Genomic DNA, 22,832 nt, shown 5'->3' on the forward strand with positions numbered 1-22,832 from the left:
CTGCTGCTGGAGCAGGACACTGACATGAACCCCCCCTTTGGTGGGCTTCTTCACCACCCCTGTCCTTAAGTTGTTGGAGAGCTTCTTCTACTGTACGTTTTTATTGGGCACTCTGTGAAAGCTTCAGCTGAAATGCAAACACGGCGGTGAAGAGTGGTGAGAGAGCTGTTGGAGGGCTGTTGTGTGCCTGTTCGAAGCGTAAATTAGTTTTACATTGCAGCGGGGCTCTTTGGAAGCAGACGGCAGGTCTGGCTGAGAAGCAATAAATCTCCAAAAAGAGGCAAAGCTGCTCTCTTAATTTTGATAAATGTGGCGAGATGCAGAGAGACAGAGGAGTGCCGAGGCAGACTCACACAGGCATCGTCTGCAGGTGAGAGGTCAGCCGGTCTGATCTAGATCTAGATCTAGATCTAGAGTGGAACCAGGACAGGCGCAACAGCAGCGTCACGGCTGAGCGGGATGATGACTGGTGCTCTCAGCGACAGCGTGATAAACCAGTAGGCAGAGGAGGAGGAACCACGGGAGGCTCAGCTGAACAAAAGTCCTACTGGGCTTCAGGCAGACAAAAGAAGGCTTTAAATCATTTCAAATCTTATTTATAAGCTCAGTGTTTCTCTGCTGGCATGCGAGGCCAATCGATGGGGGATGTTATTGGGGGGTTGCTTGAGAGATGATTGATCATAAGTCCCTTTTCTGCTCTGAGCGCATGGATCAGTGCCAGAGAGACAGACGACGTGTCCTCACTCTACCGTCAACGGTGGAGCGACCCAGCCAGAGACCCCGAGGAGCTGAGCTCTTCCCTCCTCTGTCTGTTGTGCTCACCAGGCTGATACGTGGCACACTGTCTTCTTGTGTGCCCACATGAATGATTCAGTGGCATATTGAAATTACAGAGTGGGCTCTTGTGCTAAAATTGCAGAGGAGTTTTGAGATCCAGGTCATAAGTTTGATGCTTGATACAAATGAGAAGCACTTGAGGCACGAGGACTTGTGTTTAAGATGTTGAACAGATGTGATATCCTCTCTCTTCTACTGCTTCAGCTTTCAGTAGACTCCTTATGAACTTTCATTTGACTTTGTCCTGAACAGTCTGATCCACTGCGACCACAGCGCAGACCAAGAGACGGACTGATCGAGAGCTTGTTCAGCGTGTCCCCCAACCATCACATCACGGGGCACATTGACCCCGACCCTCCACCCTACACACTCTGCAAAGCCCTGTGTTACGACAAGTGTCAAAACATTCAGACAAACACTCAGCGGCACCGTTGAAGGTGAAGGTGTTCGTATGCTGCCTTGTCAGATGGTCAAACAGCTTCTGGAAAACGTCCCTCTCCACCCGACAGCTGTCCTGGGTCATATTTGGTAAGTAAGAGGGTGTCAGATTTCTCTCACAATGATACAGTTGGTTCAGTCGGACCGGACAGGACAGACTGTTACCTCCCTTTGAACTGGTACCCCTGGTGCTCCTCCTCACCTCTACCTGTGGCTGTTTGCTCCAAGTACAAACACTGTTTCCTTCACACCTGCTCGGGGGCCACGCTGCACACACTAGTTGATTTCAAACATAGTGAGCGCTGCAGCGTTGGGGGAACGCCACGGGACTGTGCTTCAGTTCTGTCCAGACCAGAAGTCTGCGTGGAGGTCAGGGAAAGATGGTGGTTACGGTTGATCAAAGGCGAGTCGTGACTGCAGCTCTTTAATAATAATAATAATGATAATAATAGCTTGAGCCTTTCAAAAAACCCAAGGACGCTTTAACTTATCTGACCGGCTACTCACACACACCCTGAAGCTGCCAGCTTCACTAACCGTGCCTGTCGGATGGTCGAACAATGGACAGCACGTCACACGAAGGACTTCTTTAAACTTTTACACCCCCCCCCCTTTACATAAAGGCCTCACTGCCTCCTGCACTGGCTCTCAGAGTTGTCCTTGGACATCACTCCTAGGACAGCGGTCCGTCCTGTCACTCTGTGGTGCTGAGTTGTGACGAGCACACCGGCTGCTGCAGAGAGCGGTGATTTCTCCAAACTCTACACGTGGTTCACTTTTTACACATTCGTGCCCAGAAGCAGTACTACCTCAGTGTGTGAGACACCTGAGCAGCCCTCTGGAGTTATTGGGATTCAAGGCGGCTGCGTGCTTCAAACACTGTGCTGTCTGAGACATGGGGGTGCAGCCAGACTCAGCCTGAGCAGAGGCCACTGTGGGAGTCCACTGCAGTGAAATTTTGCACTTTTGCACAAACATGATTGGCATGACTGCGGCCCTCCTTTTCATCACATGAAATTATTTTCAGTGAGTATTTTCCGAGTATCTCAGCCCCGATTTGTTTCACCACCTTGAAGCCGTGCTGTTCAAACTCGGCGACTCTCCCCTCATGCATAATGAATGAGGGCGAACTGTTTGTCTTGTGAAATCGTCTGCGAGTAATGTAAGCGCCTTGCTCAAGGGTGCAGCTGATGAGAGAGGGAGGAATGTGCTCTCACCTTTAGGCCAGCCGTTTGCACTAAACGTTGTTAATGCTTGCTTTAATATGCTCTTCATCCCTGTTGTATCAGCGAATTAACCAGGCTGCACAGATAATTCAGTCTGTCTAAAAAAGTAGCTGCGAGGACTCATCCTACCTATGAATACAAATGAGCTCCACTCGTGGCGCTCTACGCCGAGTAACACCAGGAAAGCGAGGCAGGGCCTAATGTTGCTTTGACTGGAAGGGGAGTCGTCGGTAGGCCACCATGATGGAGCTCAGTTAGAGCAGCGTGCTGTGAGCTGAGCTGAAGAAATGGCTGGGCGGGGGGCAGACTGCTGTGGAGGCGCAGATAGTCACTCTGAGCAGAGGAGGGAAGGATTCACAATGGGACGTGGAGCCGTGGAGAGCAGCTGATGAGCCTACGTGGTTCACTGTTGGCCTCCCCCACCCAGAGCCTTGTCCTGGGCAGAGCGGAGGCGAGCAAGAGGTGCAGTGTTGGCTCCGGCACGTTCCATGACGCAGCCTGTCAGAGCCAAGAGAGTGAAGCTAAAGTTTCTCCAGCATGTGCTGGATGAATGGAGGTCCTCTGGGTTTCATTAGGGCCAGGAGGAGGGAGGAGGGAGGAGGAGGGGGGTTTATCTCAGTGAACAGAGGACGACCTGCTGCTCCAGAGACAACAAGAAAGGGCTCTAGTGGGTGATGTTTGGATGCTCACAGTGGAAGACAGCAGACATGTCTGATCCTCCTCTCTGACGACGTAACGCAGGACCAGTTAAAAGTGTCGGTGCACATATCTTAGGCAGAGGGTGGCCCCCGGCATTCCTTCACAGCAGGAGGACTGTGTGTGTGAACCTGTGTGGAGCGTGCATGTCGTCCTCTCTCAGTCTGGAGACGGGCCGTCCCAGTGAACCTGTTCTGTTCTAACCCACAGAGCTGTCCAGAGCTCCCCCCTCCCCTCCACCCAGTGCATGCTGGGAGAGACCGGCTGGTGCACCCTGAACACTTCTGTAACACCGTTATCGCTGACGTCTTCGTAATCATTAACCACGGATGCTGTGTCTCTTTCTGTTTGTGAGGACTCCACCTGTCACTCACCTGAGTGCTCTGGTACAGTTTTAGGGTTCTTGTGCTTTGGTGGACTCTTTCTTTCCCCACAGTCTTCAGGTGACAGCTTGAGTGGCTACTACTGGAGCCCCACCTCCACCTCCACAACATGAAAGTGATGAAGACATGAAGGATCAATACATCACTATTAATAGTGCTGTATGTGTATATATTGATGTTGCCCTGTTGAATGCAGCCCCCCCCCCCCCCTGAGGACGTCCCGCTGGCTGCACCTTTGCAGCAGGGCTTGGTCCCTCACACCGCCCGTCTTTGGCCCCCAGAGTGCTCCTCTGGCCGGGTGCTGGGGGGGGGGTCGTGGCCACATTTCTCTCGTGGTAATTAAAGCCGCTGCTAAATATCCGTCCAGACTTTTAAACCGAGGCGCGCCGTGATTGGCCGGCCGGCGGTCACGTGTGTCGGTGCAGTGGGTCTCCGTGCCGTGCCTGGAGCCAGCGCCGAGCGGAGCCTGTCTGCCAGCAGCCTCAGCAGCGGCTCTATCCCGACCCCAGCGCTCACCGACTCCGACAGGAGGCCCCTTTCTCTGCTCGTTCCCGAGGACCACTCTCCACCATGGGCGACAAGAAGAGCCCTACCAGGTGAGGCGGCCTCCCGCCGTCGGCTCGGGCTCGGTAATCGGACGCGTCTCTTCGCGGCGCGGATCGTTTCTCCGTTTTTCCGTCGGTCCTCCTCAGCTAGCTAGCGCTAGAGCAGCGCAGTCACTATGGCGGCTCGCCGCTCGCCGCTGTAGCCCAGTCACTTCACAGACAAAGGGAAATTTTTCCGAGGAGACGCCTGCCATTCCCCGAAACGCTCTTCCGCCTCCGCGAAGCCTCCCGGAGGGTCGATGTCGAATTGGACGCGGTTTGATATCGGTTTCGTTAGCCGTCATGCTAAGCCTCGATGCCGAAAATTTTAGCAGGGCTCGCCAGCCCGCTAGCCTAGCTGGCGATACGGTCGGAGGGCGAGCGGCTCCGGCGCGGAGGGCTCCGTTAGCCCGGCCGGGAGCCGCTCTCCGCGGGACTCGAACCCGCCGTAGGTGGCGGCGGGTCGGCGGTCCGGACCGAGCCGAGCCGAGCCGAGCAGCCCGGCTGTTACACAACCTGTTATAGTGTCAGGGGCGCCTCTCCCGGGGGGGTGGAGGGGGGGTGGTGGTGTCGGGATGTGTCGGTGCTATCTGAGGAACTAACTTGACCTTAACGTGTGTGTGTGTGTGTGTGTGTGTGTGTGTGTGTGTGTGTGTGTGTGTGTGTGTGTGTGTGTGTGTGTGTGTGTGTGTGTGTGTGTGTGTGTGTGTGTGTGTGTGTGTGTGTGTGTGTTAGGCCAAAGAGACAAGCCAAGCAGAGCGCGGACGACGGGTACTGGGACTGCAGCGTGTGCACCTTCAGGAACACCGCCGAGGCGTTCAAGTGCAGCATCTGCGATGTGAGGAAGGGCACATCCACAAGGTAAGGTAGCACTGCCTCTGCCCCTCTCTCTCTCCCTCTCTCTCTCCCTGCCTCTCCTCTCTCCTCTCTCTCCCTCTCCCTCTCTCCTCTCCTCTCTCCTCCTCTCCTCGCTGCAGCAGCATTGCATCGCAGTTTATGGGAATGACAACTTTGATCGACAGCCCGTTTGTCTGTGAGCGAGCGGGGACTTGTTGATGGACAGTCCTGCAAACACCTCCCGCCGCTGTCTGGATTATCCTCAGCTCTCCCCCCCCTCCCTCCCCGCTCGTTTCATGCCACTAACATTGCTCTGCTCTCATGCGCTCGTCTAGGTAGGCTGGCTGCTCCTCCAGCCAGAGGGGGGGTGGGGAGGGGAGGGGAAGAGGGACCGTACTTTACCGGGGCTGTGCAGCAGCAGCAGCAGGCTGTGCGCGCTCCTCACCTACCTGTAGGATGGCCGGGGCTCCTCTAATGGCCTCCCCAGTCAGGCGCACCGCACACGGCTGGGTTTATCTGGATAAGGGACGTGGATGTCATCACAGACATGTGCATGTTTGGTGTCTGTCGGTCCATCAGAGCGCCCCCCCACCCTGCCCCCTTGTGCCATGTGGAATAAGTCAGTTGAGTTGAGTTCTCTGCAGAGTCTTCCTCAGAAACCTGCTTTGTTTTAATTTAATTAATTTAAAAGTGTCTCTGTGGTAAATGTCAGTCCACACGTTTGTCTGTGATTAATCATTCTCAAAATCTCAGTCTGCCGCCAACCTGCTTTGTCCCCGAAGATGTTCACAAGTGAATTCACTGGTGTTTGCTCTCAGAAGATGTCTCCAGATTAATCATATCAGCAGTGATGGTAACAGTGACAGGCCCGCGTGTCCTTATGGGAAACTGTGATGCAGGAGAAGTCGGTACCATGACGGGATTCCCTGCAGCTTGTGTGCACACCGCAGCCCCCTCCCACTCCTCTGTGGGGTGGCTGTGATGAGAAGTTGCGTGTGCCGCGGCGTGAGTTTGTTTACTCATGTCATCGGCTGCACGACACGATGAAGAGAGAGAGAGAGACAGAGAGAGAGACAGAGGGAGAGAGAGGGAGAGAGGGGTGAGTCATTCGTGGGTTTTTTTTCTGACGTGTCCCCTGCACTCTAACCTTTCCAGCTGTGGTTTTACAATGAGTGGCTCGGCTGGCACCACACATGGGGGGGGGGGGGGGGGAGAAAGGCACTGACGCTGGGTTACTGAGAATCCAAAGGAGCTGCGCTCAGTCTTAACTGTGTGCCCCCCCCCACCCCCCATCCCTTCCTAGCGGCATGTAGCTGCAGACCACAGCTGATGGTGCAGGAAGCAGAGACCAGCACGCAGTAACCATCCTGCCCCGCGCTGGCTGCAGCCCAGCTGCCTGTGTTTGGTGGATGGGGGCACATGACATCACGGGAGGGGTAGTCGCACAGTCCTGTTTGATCTGAGGAGTTAACCTTTGATTAATGCAGCGGTGTAGTCGTGGGGCTGCCTCTTATTCTAATGCGGACTAATGAGGCTGTTTGATGTGTTCCAGCAGAGCATGGGACGAAGCAACATGCTATTAGCTAAATGATTCACACTTAAGGCCATGTGTGGATGTTTGTCTGGCTGCTTTTATCTGAGGCTGGGCTTTTATGCAGAGGGACACGTGTGTTCACTAATTAGAGTTCCTCACCGCTGGTGGGAGTCAAAACACTTGGTTTGTCAGTGCTGACGTCCGAGTTGAATCGTCGCCGCGTGTTCAGGACAGGTCAGGGGAACCGGCCCGTCGCCGTGGGAGCTGCCCGACTCCCCTAAGCTGGCCCCCTGAAGCGTTGGGCAGCCAATCACGTCCGCTGTCATCAGAGGTCTGTGCGGTGACGCTGGCAGCACTTTGAGTCGTTCAGGGCCCACCTACCTGTCCTAGGTGAATCTTTCCATCCATCCACCCCTCCCTGAGTCGCTCCGACACCAGCTGCTCCTGCAGGTGTGGATGGAGAAATGCACCGCGAACATGATCCGTGGTGACTGACAGACAGCGGCTGACACTCCGGCGAGGTTTGGATTGCACTTTGTGTGTGTCTGCCAGCGGGGGCTAAGCTAGGCAGCAGCTCAGATTTGTGCAGGTGGACGGAGGGCTGTGTGGCATGTGTCATAATGCTCTACGGCTTATTTAGTCCTGTCAAATCCTCTTCATGGCCGCGTTTGTCTTCATTTGGATGACGTTCTTCCAAACTGCAGGGGCACAGGCAGGAAATTTGCATTAAGGTGCACAAAGGTGGTGGGGGGGGGCTGATTCTGAGCAACAGGGGCACTCGGACCTAAATGAGGGTCGACTTCTGTGGCAGGAACATGGAGTCTACACATTATGCAGCAGATTGGATGATTGGATTGGAAATCTGCGTTAAGCTCAACACAGATGAAAGGAGGTAAATAGCCTACTTCTTCTTATTGTGTCTTGAGCAGTGTCGCGCAGCCTCAGCCGGGGGTAACGGTGTGCGTTAAACGGAGGCATCCGCCTGCAGGCAGAGGCCCCCGTTCTCCCCGTCCAAGAGCAGCCTAACGAACCTGTTGACCCAGTCCAGCTCAGTGATGTAACATGATATCCAAGTGGGCTAAATCCAGCCTCTGCCACTCTGGCTCTTAAACAAGGAAGCACTCTGCTTTTTGCACCTGACCTCGCTGCTAATCTCCAAGTCCAAGCAGCCCACCGCTCGGCCTCCTCCTTCACTGGCTGCGTCTTTGGTAATTGGAGACGGGCTTCATTAGCATCCCCTGCGAGGTGCACGCTATCATATTTAAATGTTTCTGGCATGTGAACCTGATCGCTGTGTGAACGTGACGCCGTGCTGCTGTACATCCGTTTGCTTTGTGGTGGTGTTTGGTATGCACCTCTGTCAGCCCCCGGGGCCCGGGGAGAAACCATTAGGAGCCCTCTAAAGTTGATGGATGGTGGGGATCACAGGAAGTCTTGAGGTACCTCTGTCTTTGACTGCTGTGCTGTTATCTCTGCGCTGTTGCTCTGCTGTCAACCATTTCAAGTAGCTTCCATCTGTGCTTCACATAAAATGGAACAAATGGGCGTCTCTCTCTCTCTCCCTCTCTCTCTCTCCCTCTCTCTCTCTCTCTCCCTCTCTCTCTCTCTCTCTCTCTTGTTAACAAAGCGCAGTGCTCTGACTAGATAATGTAACTTCACCGGTCCCCAATTTATCTGAAGCTGCGGCTGCTGAAAGGAGCCAGAACATTTCCGTGTACACCACGTCGGGCCGGACGGTATGACCGAACCTACGATCAACAGTGCTGCTTCACACCTGTACACACTGTGGTACTGCTGCCGGCTCAAAGAGAGCCCTGCTACTGCCTGGAGAGAGCAGGGCGTTTGTTAGGTAGACTGTTGGTTGAATAACTTCTGTGCGTCTTCATTCTGGGGGTGTGGTCTCTGGGATGGATGGGACGTTCTTCATGATGGAAAACATTCGTTGTGTTTCCTGTCTTGGTGACACTGACCTCGCTGACAGTCTTCTTCAGATCACTTCCATAGGACTGATGTGCTGCTACCGCTTCTCTTTCAGGCAGGTCGCTTTTACTCCCCGAGTTCCACCTGTTTTCTTCCTCTTTTCCTGCAGACGTCCACTCTCACATCCATTTAGCTCCCACAATGCTCTGCGGTAGGAAGTGGTCATGAACCTCGACGCGCTAAAAACATGTCCAAAGTTTATCGTCTTTATCAGCATGAGCTTTATCACAGAGATCATTGTATGGCCCAGCCCCAACGACACGTCTAGAGCAGTGTCAGGTACCGTGTGTGTGAGGTACCGTGTGTGTGAGGTACCGTGTGTGTGAGGTACCGTGTGTGTCAGGTACCGTGTGTGTGTGTCAGGTACCGTGTGTGTGTGTCAGGTACCGTGTGTGTGAGGTACCGTGTGTCAGGTACCGTGTGTGTGAGGTACCGTGTGTGTGAGGTACCGTGTGTGTGAGGTACCGTGTGTGTGAGGTACCGTGTGTGTGAGGTACCGTGTGTGTGAGGTACCGTGTGTGTCAGGTACCGTGTGTGTGAGGTACCGTGTGTGTGTCAGGTACCGTGTGTGTGTCAGGTACCGTGTGTGTGTCAGGTACCGTGTGTGTGTCAGGTACCGTAGGGTTCATTCACACAGGTGTCAGACTCCCATAGAGGGTTAGCAGTAAAGTTAATGCAGTTAAAGGTTTATACAAATCATTTGAACAGAAAGCAGCGCAGCATGGTCCAGTGTTGTGGTGTTGCAGGGAGTGTAGATGGGGGGTTAAAAGAGAAAATGAGATTAAGTCTTCATTTTTGATCCCAGTGGTCCAGATTCAGAGCCTGGGTTTCTGGATCTGGATGGTGTGAGCTGCTTGAAACATGATGGAAAGGTGTGTGTGTGTGTGTGTGTGTGTGTGTGTGTCCATGGCACCAGGCTGTGTGTGGGTTTACCGGGCTGTCCCAGGTCATGGGATTAAGAAAAGTCTGTTCCAGACAGGGAACGTCACAGAATCTAAGAAATTATTGGGACACGTCATGGAAAACCAGGGAGCTTTGTGCATTTTACGAAGATGAAGGAGAATATTTTTGTAACTTCAGGTTATTGTTGATGTCGTGTGCATTCTGATTGGCTGGGTTGTGTTTTGTTCAGGTTCACGGTGAGCTAACGTGCAGGAAAGAGTCCATTTCAGGAGGTTTGGGCGCAAAATGACATTTCCAAGGACGAGAAGGTGACATTGATGCTGAAGAGTTCATCTGAAGTGGGTTTAAAGTGATGTCTTAGCGTGTCCTGCTGCATTCACAGGTCATGGAAGGTCAGTGTGGCTCCAACCCTGTGTAACCCCAGGTGTTGCTCACATGACGGTGAGGCCTCACCTTAGTGGTTTCAGTAATGTGTTTACCTGCACCTCACCTCTAACTGTATAGAACACTGTCATGTGCTGCTGTAAAGAGTCCGTAGGTATTTGCAGATGTTAATGTCCTTCAGTAAACGTCTTCTCTGCTTGGCTGCACAGGAAACCAATACAGCCACAGATCAGGAACCAGGATCGAAGGAATAAAATCTGAAGGAAACCCGACCCTAAAGCCTTGACATGGTAGTGGGGCTAAAAAAGTGAAAGTGCGTCTCTCTGTGCTCGTGTTGAGGCCGCACAATAATTGGAAAATGATTGCTGTGTGTGTGTGTGTGTGTGTGTGTGTGTGTGTGTGTGTGTGTGTGTGTGTGTGTGTGTGTGCGCCTCTGTCTTTTACAATGATGAATAGAGTCATTATAATCCGTGGATTCTACCACTGTCACATTAAGGCAAATTGTCTTGGATAATGGAATTACATAAGAGGGACATGCTCGCGCTCAATTTATATCTGTGCTTCCTTGCCCACCCCCAGCCCCCACAGCAGCCCCCGCTCAGAGGAAACTGCTTGTGCTTATCCAGCATTATCAGCATCTGCACTAAAACCCTGAGCACGAGCGGGTAGCCCTAATCTTTACATGTTAATTGCCGGATTTAAAAGTTCTTAATTACTTCATGGGATTTGGCAGAGTGTGAATGATTAAATACAGTAGCCAATTTGGCAATCTGACAAAACAGAGAAATGTGGAGAGAGCTGCTGAATCGGGCCTCCTCCCCACATGAGAGCGGCGGTGAGGGAGCGAGGAGTCGATACAGGCGGCGGCATCTGAGGACGAGGATGGGGGGGGGGAGTCGTTAAGTGTGGAGGAGTCACAAGGAGGAGAAAAGGCCAAGAGGGGAGCAGGGGAGGAGCAGAGTGGTGGAGGGAGGGAGAGGAGGGGAGCGTCTGGACATTTATGTGTCGGAGGAAGGGGGGCGTGAATGTGCTCACTCAACCAAGAGTCTCTGGGGGCTAAAGCAGAGCAAAGCACATCATTACCCAGGATGGGAGGGAGGGAGGGAGGGAGGGAGGGAGAGAGCAGCCATCAGGCGGGGGGGGCTACACCGTCCGACTTGTGTGTGCTACAGATGAGACCTGGATTAACCACTTTCTCCTGAGGCTTTATGGAGAAGCCTCCACCACAGGTGTGGTCAGGCTGGTGGGTTTGAACCGTCAGTGCAGGCGTAGGTGTGTCTGACGGAGAGCACACAGCAGGGGAGAGGGTGAGGAGAGGTGAGACAGGTGGCGGGGGGGGGGGACTAATGCACAGGAAGGAAGTGAAGCGAGAGCAGGATGATGGAGAGGAGGAAAAGGGCTGAGTGATGGTGAGCAGCGTGCCACGGTGCTGCTGATGGAAGGGCTGAGTGCCTCTGCAGTGACTCGCTGTCAGTCCGCCCGATGCCAGGCGGCTCGCAGCCTCAAAGGTCAGTCACGGAAGGGAAAGAGTTGTCAGTGTGAAGACGAAGGCTCTTTTCCACACCAGCAGACACACTCTTGGATATTTCCTCTTCTAATTCCTCCGTCACAGACCTCCTTCTCTTCTTGCGTCTCACCCAGACACTCGCTGAGCCCGACTCGTTCAGCCCGTCGGCAGCAGAGCGACGGACGGCGCTGCAGATGCTGCGTCTGGTTCAGAGGTGCTGCAGACAAGTGGAGATGGACGTCCCCGACTTCCTTTGCTCTGTCCAGCACCGTCAGTTCTCAGCACCGCGGGAACTAAAGCCCCGCTCAGACCGGCTGCTCCCAGTACAGGTGTACACTTCTTTTATTTATTTACCTATGTGGAGGCGGTCTGAGCCACAGGAAGGCCTAAGTGGTGACGCCTGACTGTGGAGGCTCCTCTGCGGTGTGAGGAGAAGTGGGCTGCAGAAGCTCTGTGAGAGCCTGCAGTGGTCCTAAAGGAGAAGAAATGTGATGGAGACGCTGGAGATCCACAGAAAAGCGCCAAATCGACATCAAAGGAGCATCGGAGGCCGACTGCTGGTCTCCACAGGTCACCTGTGCCCTGAGTAGATCACTATTAAGGCATTTATCAGGAAATAATCACAATATTCCAGATTCCTCCAGTGAACTGAGTATTTGGGGTTTTAGACTGAAACTCTAGTTAACTATCAGACCAGACTGGGGGAGCCGGCTGATGTCACATCCCTGAAACTGGAAGCAGACCAGTTTTTTTTTTTTTTTACCAAATATACAAATGAATATCTACGTGCTTGGATTTTGGCTCATCGTTTACCATCAGGTCTCTGCAGGGATTCAGGATACATGTTGACAGACTGATGTCCCAGACACCACAGGTCTCTCTGGAAGGAGCCAGCGCCAGGCGGCTGTGCTCCTCCATCACCTCCATGATGGTGAGGGGGGGGGGCTTTACATGATGAAGGCACTGCACAAGATACTTTTACTGCTTTACTCGATATTTCATTCAACTTTTTTTAAACTTAAGAGGAAGATCTTGGGTGGGTAATAATGAGAATAGATATGGAAACAAATGTAAATCCTACTCTAAACTGATCCAGTCTGAGTCTGAGGCCAACACACTGACATGTGTCTGTAGATCAGTGGTTACATGGCTGCCGGTGCGTCATACAGAGCTGCTGTGATCAGACTGAAGCCCTGCGGCGGCCTCACATGCTGGATGAGAGGGATGTGCTCCGGGCTGAGGCTGGGACCGGGGGGGGGGGCAGGCAGGCAGGTCACTGCCGAACCACCTGAACCAAGAGTTGGTGCTTCTTTGTGTGTCACTCAGGACGAGGAGCCCACACCGGTGTGGGGTGCTCCGGGAGCGGGTGGCATTAAATAGGCCGAGCTCTGCGGTGGGCTGTCCGTGGTCGAAGAGTAGTGTCTGTCGTCTGTTGGCCGTCTCACTCCACCCCCCCACTCAGCTGTCTGCGCCTGCATTCACTCAGCCTGGCAGGAAATAATTGCTTGTCCTCCACACAGCACTTCAAATAAAAGAGCTGTGTTAATGAGGGCTTTCCTGCGCCTCTCTCTCCGTCTCTCTCTCCATCACTCTCTCAATCGCTGGCCCGCTCTCTTCATTACTCTGCCTCTCCCTGACGTGCTTGGGCTCATTGTTTCTCGTGTCTCCAGGAAGAGTTCCGCCCGGCGGCGGCGGCGGCGGCTCCGGTGTCGGCCAGCTGAGCTCCAGCTGAGCAGAGGTGTGTCTGTCTGTGGGAAGGTCCAGGCTGAGTGCAGCGCTCTAACTATGGGTGTCAGGCCGACGGAATTAGGAGCTTTTAAGCATGATGATAGTGATTTCAGGGCGCCCTGTGGAGGGAGTCTCCCCACCCCTCCCTCCCCCAGGCGGAGGAATTTCGGGCCGAGCATCGTAGGAGCTGTCAATCATGGCCTGTTGTTGTGCGAAGGGGAGGTAATAAGCTGTGAGCCGTCGCAGTGGGAAATGATTCGACAGCAGGCTTTACACACTTGACACACGCTGCATCCCCTGGAGTATATTGGCTGTGGCGGGAGGTGGGAGCAGTGTTTGGGGTTCACCCGTGGTCCTGCTCCCAGGACCTTCTGCTGTGAAATGTGTCTGCTGCTTGTTTGATTTGGAGGTTTGCTAAATAATGTGGTTCAGTTGTAGAGCAATTTTTAGCAACATTGTACTTGCATTAGTACATCCTATTACGGGGGCAGATGACTTAAATATGAGCCATAATGAATTTTAAATATGAAGTATGTCTTTAAGCAGCTGTTCAGGGCCACCAATATTTAATAAATGACACGGTGTCATGCAGAATCTCCTGCCGTGTTAACGAGCCACAGAGCTTCGCTGTGCGACGCCTCGATGTGTGGTCAGTAAATAAATGATGGGGCGGAGGGAGCCGTGGCTCTGTCATGCCAGCAGCACTTCGTGGCTGACTTACAGCTGGCACAGAATCACCGCTTAACTAGCGGAGCTGCTTCTGCCGACACAAATCTCAGGCTCTGACCGGAGCTTCAGCTGCATGACGGCTACAGGAGGCGTGGAGCTCGTCAGTCAGTCAGTCAGTCAGCACGGTGACTAACGGCTCTCACCGCCAAACACATGATTTCTGCTCCTGTTGGATGCTGTCTGAGCTCTCAGTCTGCTTACTGCCGGCTGTGGGGGGGATGGGGTGTCAGTATGTGGGTGAGCACATGTCATTATCGCTGCTTTTCTCACTGCGGCGACCTCGTGGAGCTCAGGCTGCCCCCCACAAACTCCAGTTCTTTGTCTTTCACACTTTGCTGATTTCCCAGAAGGAAAACCAAGGCTCAGGACAGGAGTGTTGGTGGCAGTATTATTGGCTCAGTAGAAGAACTGTGTCAGCCGCTGTTTCAGACAGGTGACCCGTCAGGACGAGTGACGGGGTCACATGCTGTAAACTCAACATCCTCTCCTCTAATTAATTAGGTCCACCTGTGTGGCTGCGTGGAGTTCGACCTCCTGAAGGCCATGAACAGGATCTCTGCATGGGGAGTCAACACTTTAGAACTGGGATCAGTGGGCTGGGAACAGGTAGTTATAAAGCTAGGATGGGGTGGGAAGACAATGTCACTTCCAAATCACCCGTCAATCCTCACCCAGTGGAGGCCCTGCAGGTGGAGGGGGGCCCTGCAGGTGGAGGGGGGCCCACAGGCTCCAGAGAACCAGGGCGGCTAATGGATACGGTATCAGCCGCCCAGGGCTCCTCACCATCACCAGAGCGTCTGTATTGATTGCCGTGAAGTGTGACAGTTACCAAATGATGCTCTATTATGGCCTGACTGATTGCCTTGTGATAGTGCCCCCCCCCCCCCCGTATCTGTAATAGGCTGCAGCAGGAGGAGGCTAAATGAGCTTGATGGAGCAGTAGAGACTGAGAGTCTGCTGTGGAGGGATCAGAGTGCAGAAACAGGAGTAACTGCTGGACTGGCAGCCTGATGCTGCCCAGCTGAAACAGTGAGGCGAACCACTTCAGCCGCGGTCTGAAAACCACTGGAGTCAGCTGCATCGGGGGGGGGGGGACACTGCTGCACTGCTGCACTTAATGCCACCTGCATTTGCTCTCTCGCCCAGCAGCAGAGCTAAAAACATTTGTTGTCGCCGTGTCAGATTAATTTTCCAGCAGTAACACTTGTTTATCTGGACCGACAGGCTCTCTCCAACCTTCCCCAAGCAGCCGTGAGGGTGGGGAGCCCTCCTCTCCGCTGCTGGACCGGCACAAAACTCTCCCTGCCAACACCAGAATTGGCTTTGGAATGGTGGGGTGTGCACGGCTCGCTGTGTAACTTGTTGTGTTGCTGTTGAAAGGCGTCCTGAGCAGCCACAGAGCCCTGCCAGGCTGTTTGTTTGTGCGCTGAGCTCTTCAAGTGTGTGTGTTGGTGTGTGAGTGTCCTCCTGGTTTCCTCCTCACCGTGCCTGCCCAGCACTGGCCTGTGATTATCCCTGTGGCTGGCTGCAGTTTGGAGTCTCTGGAAGGCTGCAGACGTCCCTCCCTCCCTCCCTCCCTCCCCCAGAGGTCCTCTGCCTCCCCCGATGCTGCCAGCTGCTGTCCATTATGCTGCAGGTGTGTGTGTTGGCTCAGGCAGTCTGACTTGAGGTCAGCTTTCTGCCCCTCGGCCTCAGGCCGAGCTGCTGTGTGTGTGTGTGAGCGGTGTTGTTGCTGCTGTTCAGCGGTGACGACCTCAAGGGAAAGGCCTTGCTCTTACTGTTTTTGCTGAATAACACTGATCCGACCCGAAACAGAAGAGGTGCTTATGGTTTGTGGTTGAAGAAGAGTGAAGGGGACGGTCTGTCGGTGGCGGCGGAGCAACTCCACCACGTCCGACTGACTCCCCGTGTGTGAGCAATGGGGCCAGCCTGCACTAATCAGATTAGAGGAACCAAGTGACGTGCTGCAAGTGTCCCGCCATGTGATCCTGTGCATTCATTTTATTACAGCCGCAAGATAATGAGATTAGCCCCCGAACCAGAGCGCTCCACCAGGAAGCGGCTGCCTGGCCCCCCCCCCGCTGCAGCCCCTTCCCCCAGCCGGCCGCGAGGTCCGACCACCTCTCTGTGTGGCGGTGCTGGTGCATCGCCAGAGTCGACTCACAGCTAATCCATGTTTGTGCTTTGGATCTCCTCCACAGGAAACCCAGGATCAACTCCCAGCTGGTCGCCCAGCAGGTGGCTCAGCAGTACCCGATGCCTCCCCCGCCCAAGAAGGAGCGGAGGGAGAGGAGCGAGCGCCCAGACAGGGAGCGCCCGGATGGCGAAGGAGAGCGTGCCAACGGAGAGGGACGCCCAGAGGGGGAGCGTCCGGAGGGCGAGCGTCCGGAGGGTGAGCGTCCAGAGACGGTGAGGCCAGAGGGAGACACCCCCGAGAAGGAAAAGAGCGACAAGGAGCAGCCGATCAAAGACAAGCCCGACACAGAGAAGGACATCAGCCCAGCCGTCACGAAGAAGCCCAGCATTAAAAAGACCAGGTGAGTGTTCGTGGCGAGCGTCACGAGCGTCTCTGCTGCCGCCTGCGCTGGTTTGATCTCACCGCTGTGTCTCTTTCCTCCAGACCCAAATCAGAGAACCACCAGAGCCCCCCCAGCGACAAACACAGCATACAGTCCGGCAAGTCGGCAACCAAGACCAACAAGAACTCTCACATTTCCAGGTGTGTAAACCCCCCCTCCCCCGTCATCCTCTGCACACACACACATGGTTTCTGTAGAGGCTGAAGCTCTCAGATGATCTTTTCCTCTAAACACCCACTCTCACCACTCATGTGCAGTTTAGTGTAACCACCCCCACAGGGCTGGCAGCCTCCACACACACACACACACACACACACACACACACACACACACACACACACACTGCAGCCTGCCTTTCTGGTCATTAACGAGCATGTTTGTGCCCCCCCCCCCCCCCCCCCAGGCCCAAGCTGAAGAACATCGACCGGAGCACGGCCCAGCAGCTGGCCATCACCGTAGGGAACGTAACGGTGATCATAACAGACTTTAAGGAGAAGACCCGCTCCTCCTCCACGTCCTCGTCCACCATCACGTCCAGCGCGGGGTCCGAACAGCAGCACCAGAGCTCCGGCTCCGAGAGCATGGACAAGGGCTCGTCGCGCGCCTCCACGCCCAAGGGGGACCTGTCTGTGGGGCACGACGAGTCGTTCTGAGGCCCCGCTCCTCTCCGCCCGTCCTCGCCCCGCTCCACGCCCCCTTTTCCCCACCTTTCTGGACACTATGGATCCCACAGGGGGAGAGATGTCACCTTTCCCATCGCTGCCCCGCCTCCATTCCATGACCCCCCACCCCCCACCCCCGGATGCTGAGAGGAGCTGACTAGCAGAGGGGAGCGGTGCGGCCGTCGCGCCTGCTGGGGAAACAAAGGCCCCGCCGGGGGAGCTTCCCTGGTGGTCCCGCAGGCGAGGAGAGCCGGGCTACAAGGAGTAACGCCCCACCCCCCCAGCCTCCCCCGCGGTAGCATCCAGACACTTGTATGTATTGTTTTATATTCGTACGTGGATGTGAGGCCAAGTCGACATCTTTCTTTGTTTTTGTAAAGAAGAATTCTCCGCTGGGCACAATAAGCACCAACATTTCAGTAACTTTAAACTATTACTCCCTTATTTATTACCTGTTGCACCTGTATACTTTGATGTTCTCCTCCTCTTATGTTGAAGCTTTGCTGTGTAGCTCTGCCGATCGATCATTCCTTCAGTGTTTTTATTACAGTTTGAAATGATAGGACAAGACTCGAGTCTCTCTCACACACACACGCACACACACACACACACACACACACACACACACACACACTGGTGCTAGATACACTGTGAAGCAGTTTTGCAGATCTGGGATCGCCCATTCACTCAATGTGACAAAGTGCTGATGAATCAAATTCTCATTCACTTCTCTCGACAACACTGTCTCACTCTGAACACTGTCGGGACCTCGGCCAGGTCCGCCTGCTCCTCCTGTACAGCTCGTGTGCATCAGAAGAGGGTCGCCTGAGGTTCTCGCGCCTCACCGCCTCCACTAGACTGTCTCTGATTTAGTGAGCTCTAGCAGATCTCTATACAGTGTCTTCTGTCCTTAACTGTACAGTGTAGGCTGTTGTGTGAAACACTAAATGCTGTTCTGCATTCCGTACTTGGATGTTGGGTTTTCCGGCCGAAGGTAGAGCCGCCCTCTCAGCTCCTGGGAGTTTTTTCTGTTGTGACTGAAGGACGGTTGCACGCAGTTCCGCTTGGTGAAACCACGTCGGACTGGAAAATAGACCTGATGTGTCAAGCTGTTGTGAATCGAGTTCACTTTTCTTTGTTGTGGTCCTGAAGACAACTTTGAGTCGTCTTTCTCTCAACCTGAAAACGAGTGCAAAGACACAAACTATTTGCAAAGACTGACAATTCAATTGACTTTTTTTTTAACCATTAATTTAAGACTCCTGTCATTGAAGGCGACACACATTGCAGTAGTTAGTAGAACACAATTGCTCTTTCAATTTTTAGATCAGCAAGGCTTATTTAAGGGTTTTAATTCACTTTGACCTTAGCTGATACTAGACCAACATATTTCCTTTTTAACTGTATGAAATTGTATAAAGAATAAATGTGTATATGATATCTTTAGTTTTATTTATTGAAGGACCAAAGGAATTTCATAATGACATGATGATAGACAGATAAATAACAATTTGAAATGCAATTATCTAATGTGTGAGATGAATAACAGTTTAAATAAAGACTAATATAATCCATTTAAATGGTCTTCTTGTTGTCCACTTGTCTCTGTGCACAGCTGGGGGGCAGAGAACTGTCAGCACTGTGAGCCCGGTCCAAGGAGACCAGCGGCACGAAGCCGGGCAGAGCTCCGGCTCTGCCGGGTCCACGCCGGGTCTGGCTTTAGTTAGCCCCCTCCCCACTCTGCCGGACCAGCCCAGTGCATGTAGCTCCCCTAACAGAGCCCCCCGCCCCCGCCCCCCCTCCCAGAGCAACTTACACCAGGTTAGGCGAGGGCAACAAGTCCAGACAACTCCGTACGTCCTCCTGGGATGCGAGGGGCACGATCCGATCTGTGTCGAATAAAAGCGCCTCAGTTTTCCGGCGTAGGGAAGCCGACGGTCACGCGTGTGTGCTGAGCCGTGACGGAGAGCTGTGTGTTCTGGAGCTATGGTCAACATGTAATTATGTACTTTACTGCATACGCACGTGGAATCAGTGTTCAAAGTGAGGAAAAGCAATGTGAATAGACTAAAGGAGGTGGGACTGGGGGGTGAGCGGGGGAAAGGCTTTGTCCAGTTTTCCCTGAGAACTAACGCCTGCTCTGAAATGCAATGAATCTACTAGAAACGGGCCTAAGAAGCCATCTTTTCACCTGCCTTATCTGCAACCACATTCACCTGACTGAGTACGCCAACAGGAGGGATTCATTGGTAAATTATTGACAAATGGCCATTTGCTGACTATATGAATTATTGCTTGTATATAGAATTTTAAAAAGGTGCAGAAGCAAACACTATGAATAATGGCATTGGAGCTGAAGTCTTTTGTTTCCTGTTTCCTTTCCGCGCAAGCAGTTCTGTTCTTGTGTGCGACCAGTAACCTTAATTTACTGTGTAAAGATGGTTACATTTTTTAGCTTTGTTTGTCAGAGACCCAAATATAGAAGGCTTGTTTACTGACTGTATAACCTTAACCGTGAGTTTCCAATTAAGTGTATTATACGAACTCATTTCTTCCTATAACGATGTCTTGTACGATGCTTTTAAAGTTATTGCTCGGTTTAAAAAAAAAATGGAGAAAAAAAAAAAAGTTTAGGGACAGTACAATAATCCATTCTTTGTTTAATCCAGTTTTAGTTTCTCTCTTCTTTAATTTATAGCTGATGTGTCATTGTTTCCCCTTGTGAAATGGTCACATTATGTTCCTGGTGTGGAAATGGATGCAGCATTTTCAGCGGATCACGGCTCCTTGTCTGGCTTATAATGTTAAAATAATACATGTTTCTGGCATGTGCACGACTTTGCGCTTATAGGCTAACCTGATCATTTTCCTCCGCTTCAAATAGAAATGTCTATTTATGAATTTTGCTTGTAGTTTTTCACAAATAAAATTGTTAAAGTTATCTATTTTCTGGCTGCTGTGTGTCCTTTATTGATGCTCTCTCTCTCACACACACACACACACACACACACACACACACACACACACACACACACACACACACACACACACACACACACACACACATCTTCAGACACGTAATCTGTTTCCAGTGAGTGAAAGAAGCCTGAGTTTATCATAATCCCCCTCAGAGAATCCACTGGGCCGCTCGCTGGAGTTCCACTGCTGACTTTGACACAAAGAGGAAGTGCCACAGAGAAAATGTCCATCTCCAAAGAGGCCAAAAAGCTGTATGGCTCCACTCCTAACCCCCACCCACTCACCCCACTCACCCCACTCACCCCACGCTCTGTTGTCAGGAGAGCAAAGGGTGTCCCGTTACCAGGAAGCAGCAGCCACACTGAATTTATGCATTTTAAATTCTCCACACATTCTCAAGTGACAGGAACAAACTATGAACTTCTGGCAAAGATGAGGAAATATGAAAGTATACATGTAAGTTCAGCTCTTCAGACACTGTGCAGCTAACAGTGCATGTGTGTGTGTGTGTGTGAGTGTGTGTGTCCACAGTGACACATGACAAGAGGGAGGCCTCCCACTGACGACAGCCTGACACCTCCAACCAATCAGTGGGCTCCTCCGTCGCCGCTGATCGTCCACGGACGCTCGCTTTAGGTTTTCCATGTTTCATTCACTGAGCGTCTCTTTCCCTCTGCTTCATCCCGCCGTCCCCTTCAGAAAACAGTTTAGTGATTTTTTTTAAGGTTTTCTGACCAAAATAAAAAAAGGATTTTGATAAATAATAAATCAGAGGAAGTAAATAATTAACCAGGGGAGGCTTTAGGGTCTTCAAGGGGGTGATGTCTCATTTTGGAATTCATTTTGCAGAATGTGAATTAGATATCCTGTAATGTAAACTTAGAGGGGGGGGGGGGACATAACTTTATTTATACATCATGTAGAGACGAGCAGAGAGAAGCAGTCTGAAGAGCTGCACACGGTGTCTCATGTATGTCAGCAGGTCGTCTTTAAAACTTTAACTTCAGTGAGTTAGGGTTAAGACTTTTATCTTACACTTTATTCTGATGCATTTTTTGCAGTGAAGCACTTTTTACAGCCTGGATCTGTCAGTTTTTCCATACTCTGGGTTCCTGGCAGCTTTGTTGAAATGACAAAATCAGAAGTGAGACGTGCAGCTGGGTTTGTGCTAAGAAGCACGTAAGGACAGTTTAAAATGTGACACCAGCCAATACATAGAAATGGACCGATGTCTAAAGAACTACAGACTGAAACATCTTCAGCTCCTAGAAAACTTGATCACTGCACTCATCCTGGTCTGTTGAAAAGCTAGCGGACGTGAGAGCAGACTGAGGCTGAAGTCACATGTCACATGCATCACAAGAAAAGAGTCAAAGTGACAGGAGCAGTGGCTTTTTGCAATGCAAAGTAAAGATCCTGACGGTTAATGCACTTCAAACATCATCTCAGTAGCAGTTCCTGTGTATCACCAGGTGTCCCTGAGACCTGCTGCAGGGCTGCAGAGGAGGGAGCACAGAGAACGGCCCCCTCCAGGGATACATATGCAGTGTGTCAGGAGAGGAAAGGTGCTCTCAGGCCCCAACCAATGGGCAAAGGCAGAGACCCAACCCAACTCAAAGTGCTGTCTGATGTGATGGAGTGAAAATGGAACGAGTTTGTTCATAATTGTCTCCTCATGTCAGTAAGAGTAAGAGTATTACTCTTTGGAAAGCTGTGGAACACTTATGAGGAGGCCTCGAAGTCACCAAACAGCACCTCAGATGTGGGGGGGGTCCCCCTAGGTCAGCGAGTCGAGCCCTCTGCCAGCACAAGCAGCCACGTCACACCAACACTGCACCAAGTCCACGCGTGGAGGAAGGCCTGCGCAGAGCAAGGCCCCGCTGCGGGGGGAGGGAATCAAGATGGCAATGTGTGAAGCAGAAGGTGCAGCGAGCCGTGCTTCCTCTCAGACCACAAGTCCTGTGATGTGATGTTTACAGTGGCGGCTGCGCTCGTGGTCCAGAAGTCCTGAGGAAGACGGGCGGTTTGAATACCTCCGTGTCATCGCCCTTCGCCTTCACCACTGAGCTCAAGTCATCAACGGGCAAATTCACATGAGTCACTGAATCCACGTCTGAGTCACTGCACAGCATCCAGCTGCTCGGCGAGGAGACGGTGAAGAACATCGTGTTTCACAGGCTCACATTGTGCTTCAGAGCAAAATCTAACTAGTCAGAGGAAGTAAAGGCTGCTCCAATGTGAAAACTTGAACCACTGATCTCACACTGACCATCGGTCCGTTGGTCCGTCGGTCCATCGGTCCGTCGGTCCATCAGTCCATCAGTCCATCGGTCCTGGCTGCATGGATCTGGATTCACACTGTGCATGTGGCCTTGTGTGAAGCCCTGTGGAGCCTCAGGCTCAGCTGACTAACACAAACATCACAATCACACTTTGTGCAGACTGAGTGTAAACACGTGGTTCAATATGGATCAAATATGCTGGCAAAGCACTCAAGTTTCACTTAGAGGCTCGTTCCAGAGCTTTCAACCGTGTCACACAGTCTTCATAAGCTGACGGAGTTCTCTCAGCTGTCGTGGCGCTAAACACTCCACCTTTTCTCTGTGCACCAGGACGTCAGGCGTCTGTGCTCCACGGTTTATTCCTGACGATCTCAACTCAAGCTGTCGCGTTTATTCATGGAAACCGTGGCAACAAGTGATGGTGAGGTGGCGCTCTGTTTTATTGGATGTTTGCTCGACTCAGCTCAGTGCTGCAGAGACACTACGTGTAGGGACGAGGTTTGTGTTTGAGCAGGGGGGGGGCAGGCCCACAGACACTGATGCTCACACCAGCAGAGGACAGGT

The 22,832-nt window shown here is 52.5% G+C and overlaps 1 protein-coding gene across 1 annotated transcript; it reads left to right on the forward strand.

Moving 5' to 3' along the window:
• Positions 1–4,045: 4,045 nt before the first annotated feature.
• On the forward strand, positions 4,046–19,948 carry rybpb (RING1 and YY1 binding protein b). The gene is made up of 5 exons (XM_070849915.1): positions 4,046–4,176; positions 4,900–5,025; positions 15,968–16,303; positions 16,387–16,485; positions 16,749–19,948. The coding sequence occupies exons 1-5, from the start codon at positions 4,151–4,153 to the stop codon at positions 16,996–16,998; spliced, it is 837 nt and encodes a 278-aa protein (XP_070706016.1). The 5' UTR covers positions 4,046–4,150; the 3' UTR covers positions 16,999–19,948.
• Positions 19,949–22,832: the final 2,884 nt, after the last annotated feature.

The sequence above is a fragment of the Pempheris klunzingeri genome, chromosome 2 (assembly GCF_042242105.1).
Source record: "Pempheris klunzingeri isolate RE-2024b chromosome 2, fPemKlu1.hap1, whole genome shotgun sequence".
Taxonomy (NCBI): Eukaryota; Metazoa; Chordata; class Actinopteri; order Acropomatiformes; family Pempheridae; genus Pempheris; species Pempheris klunzingeri.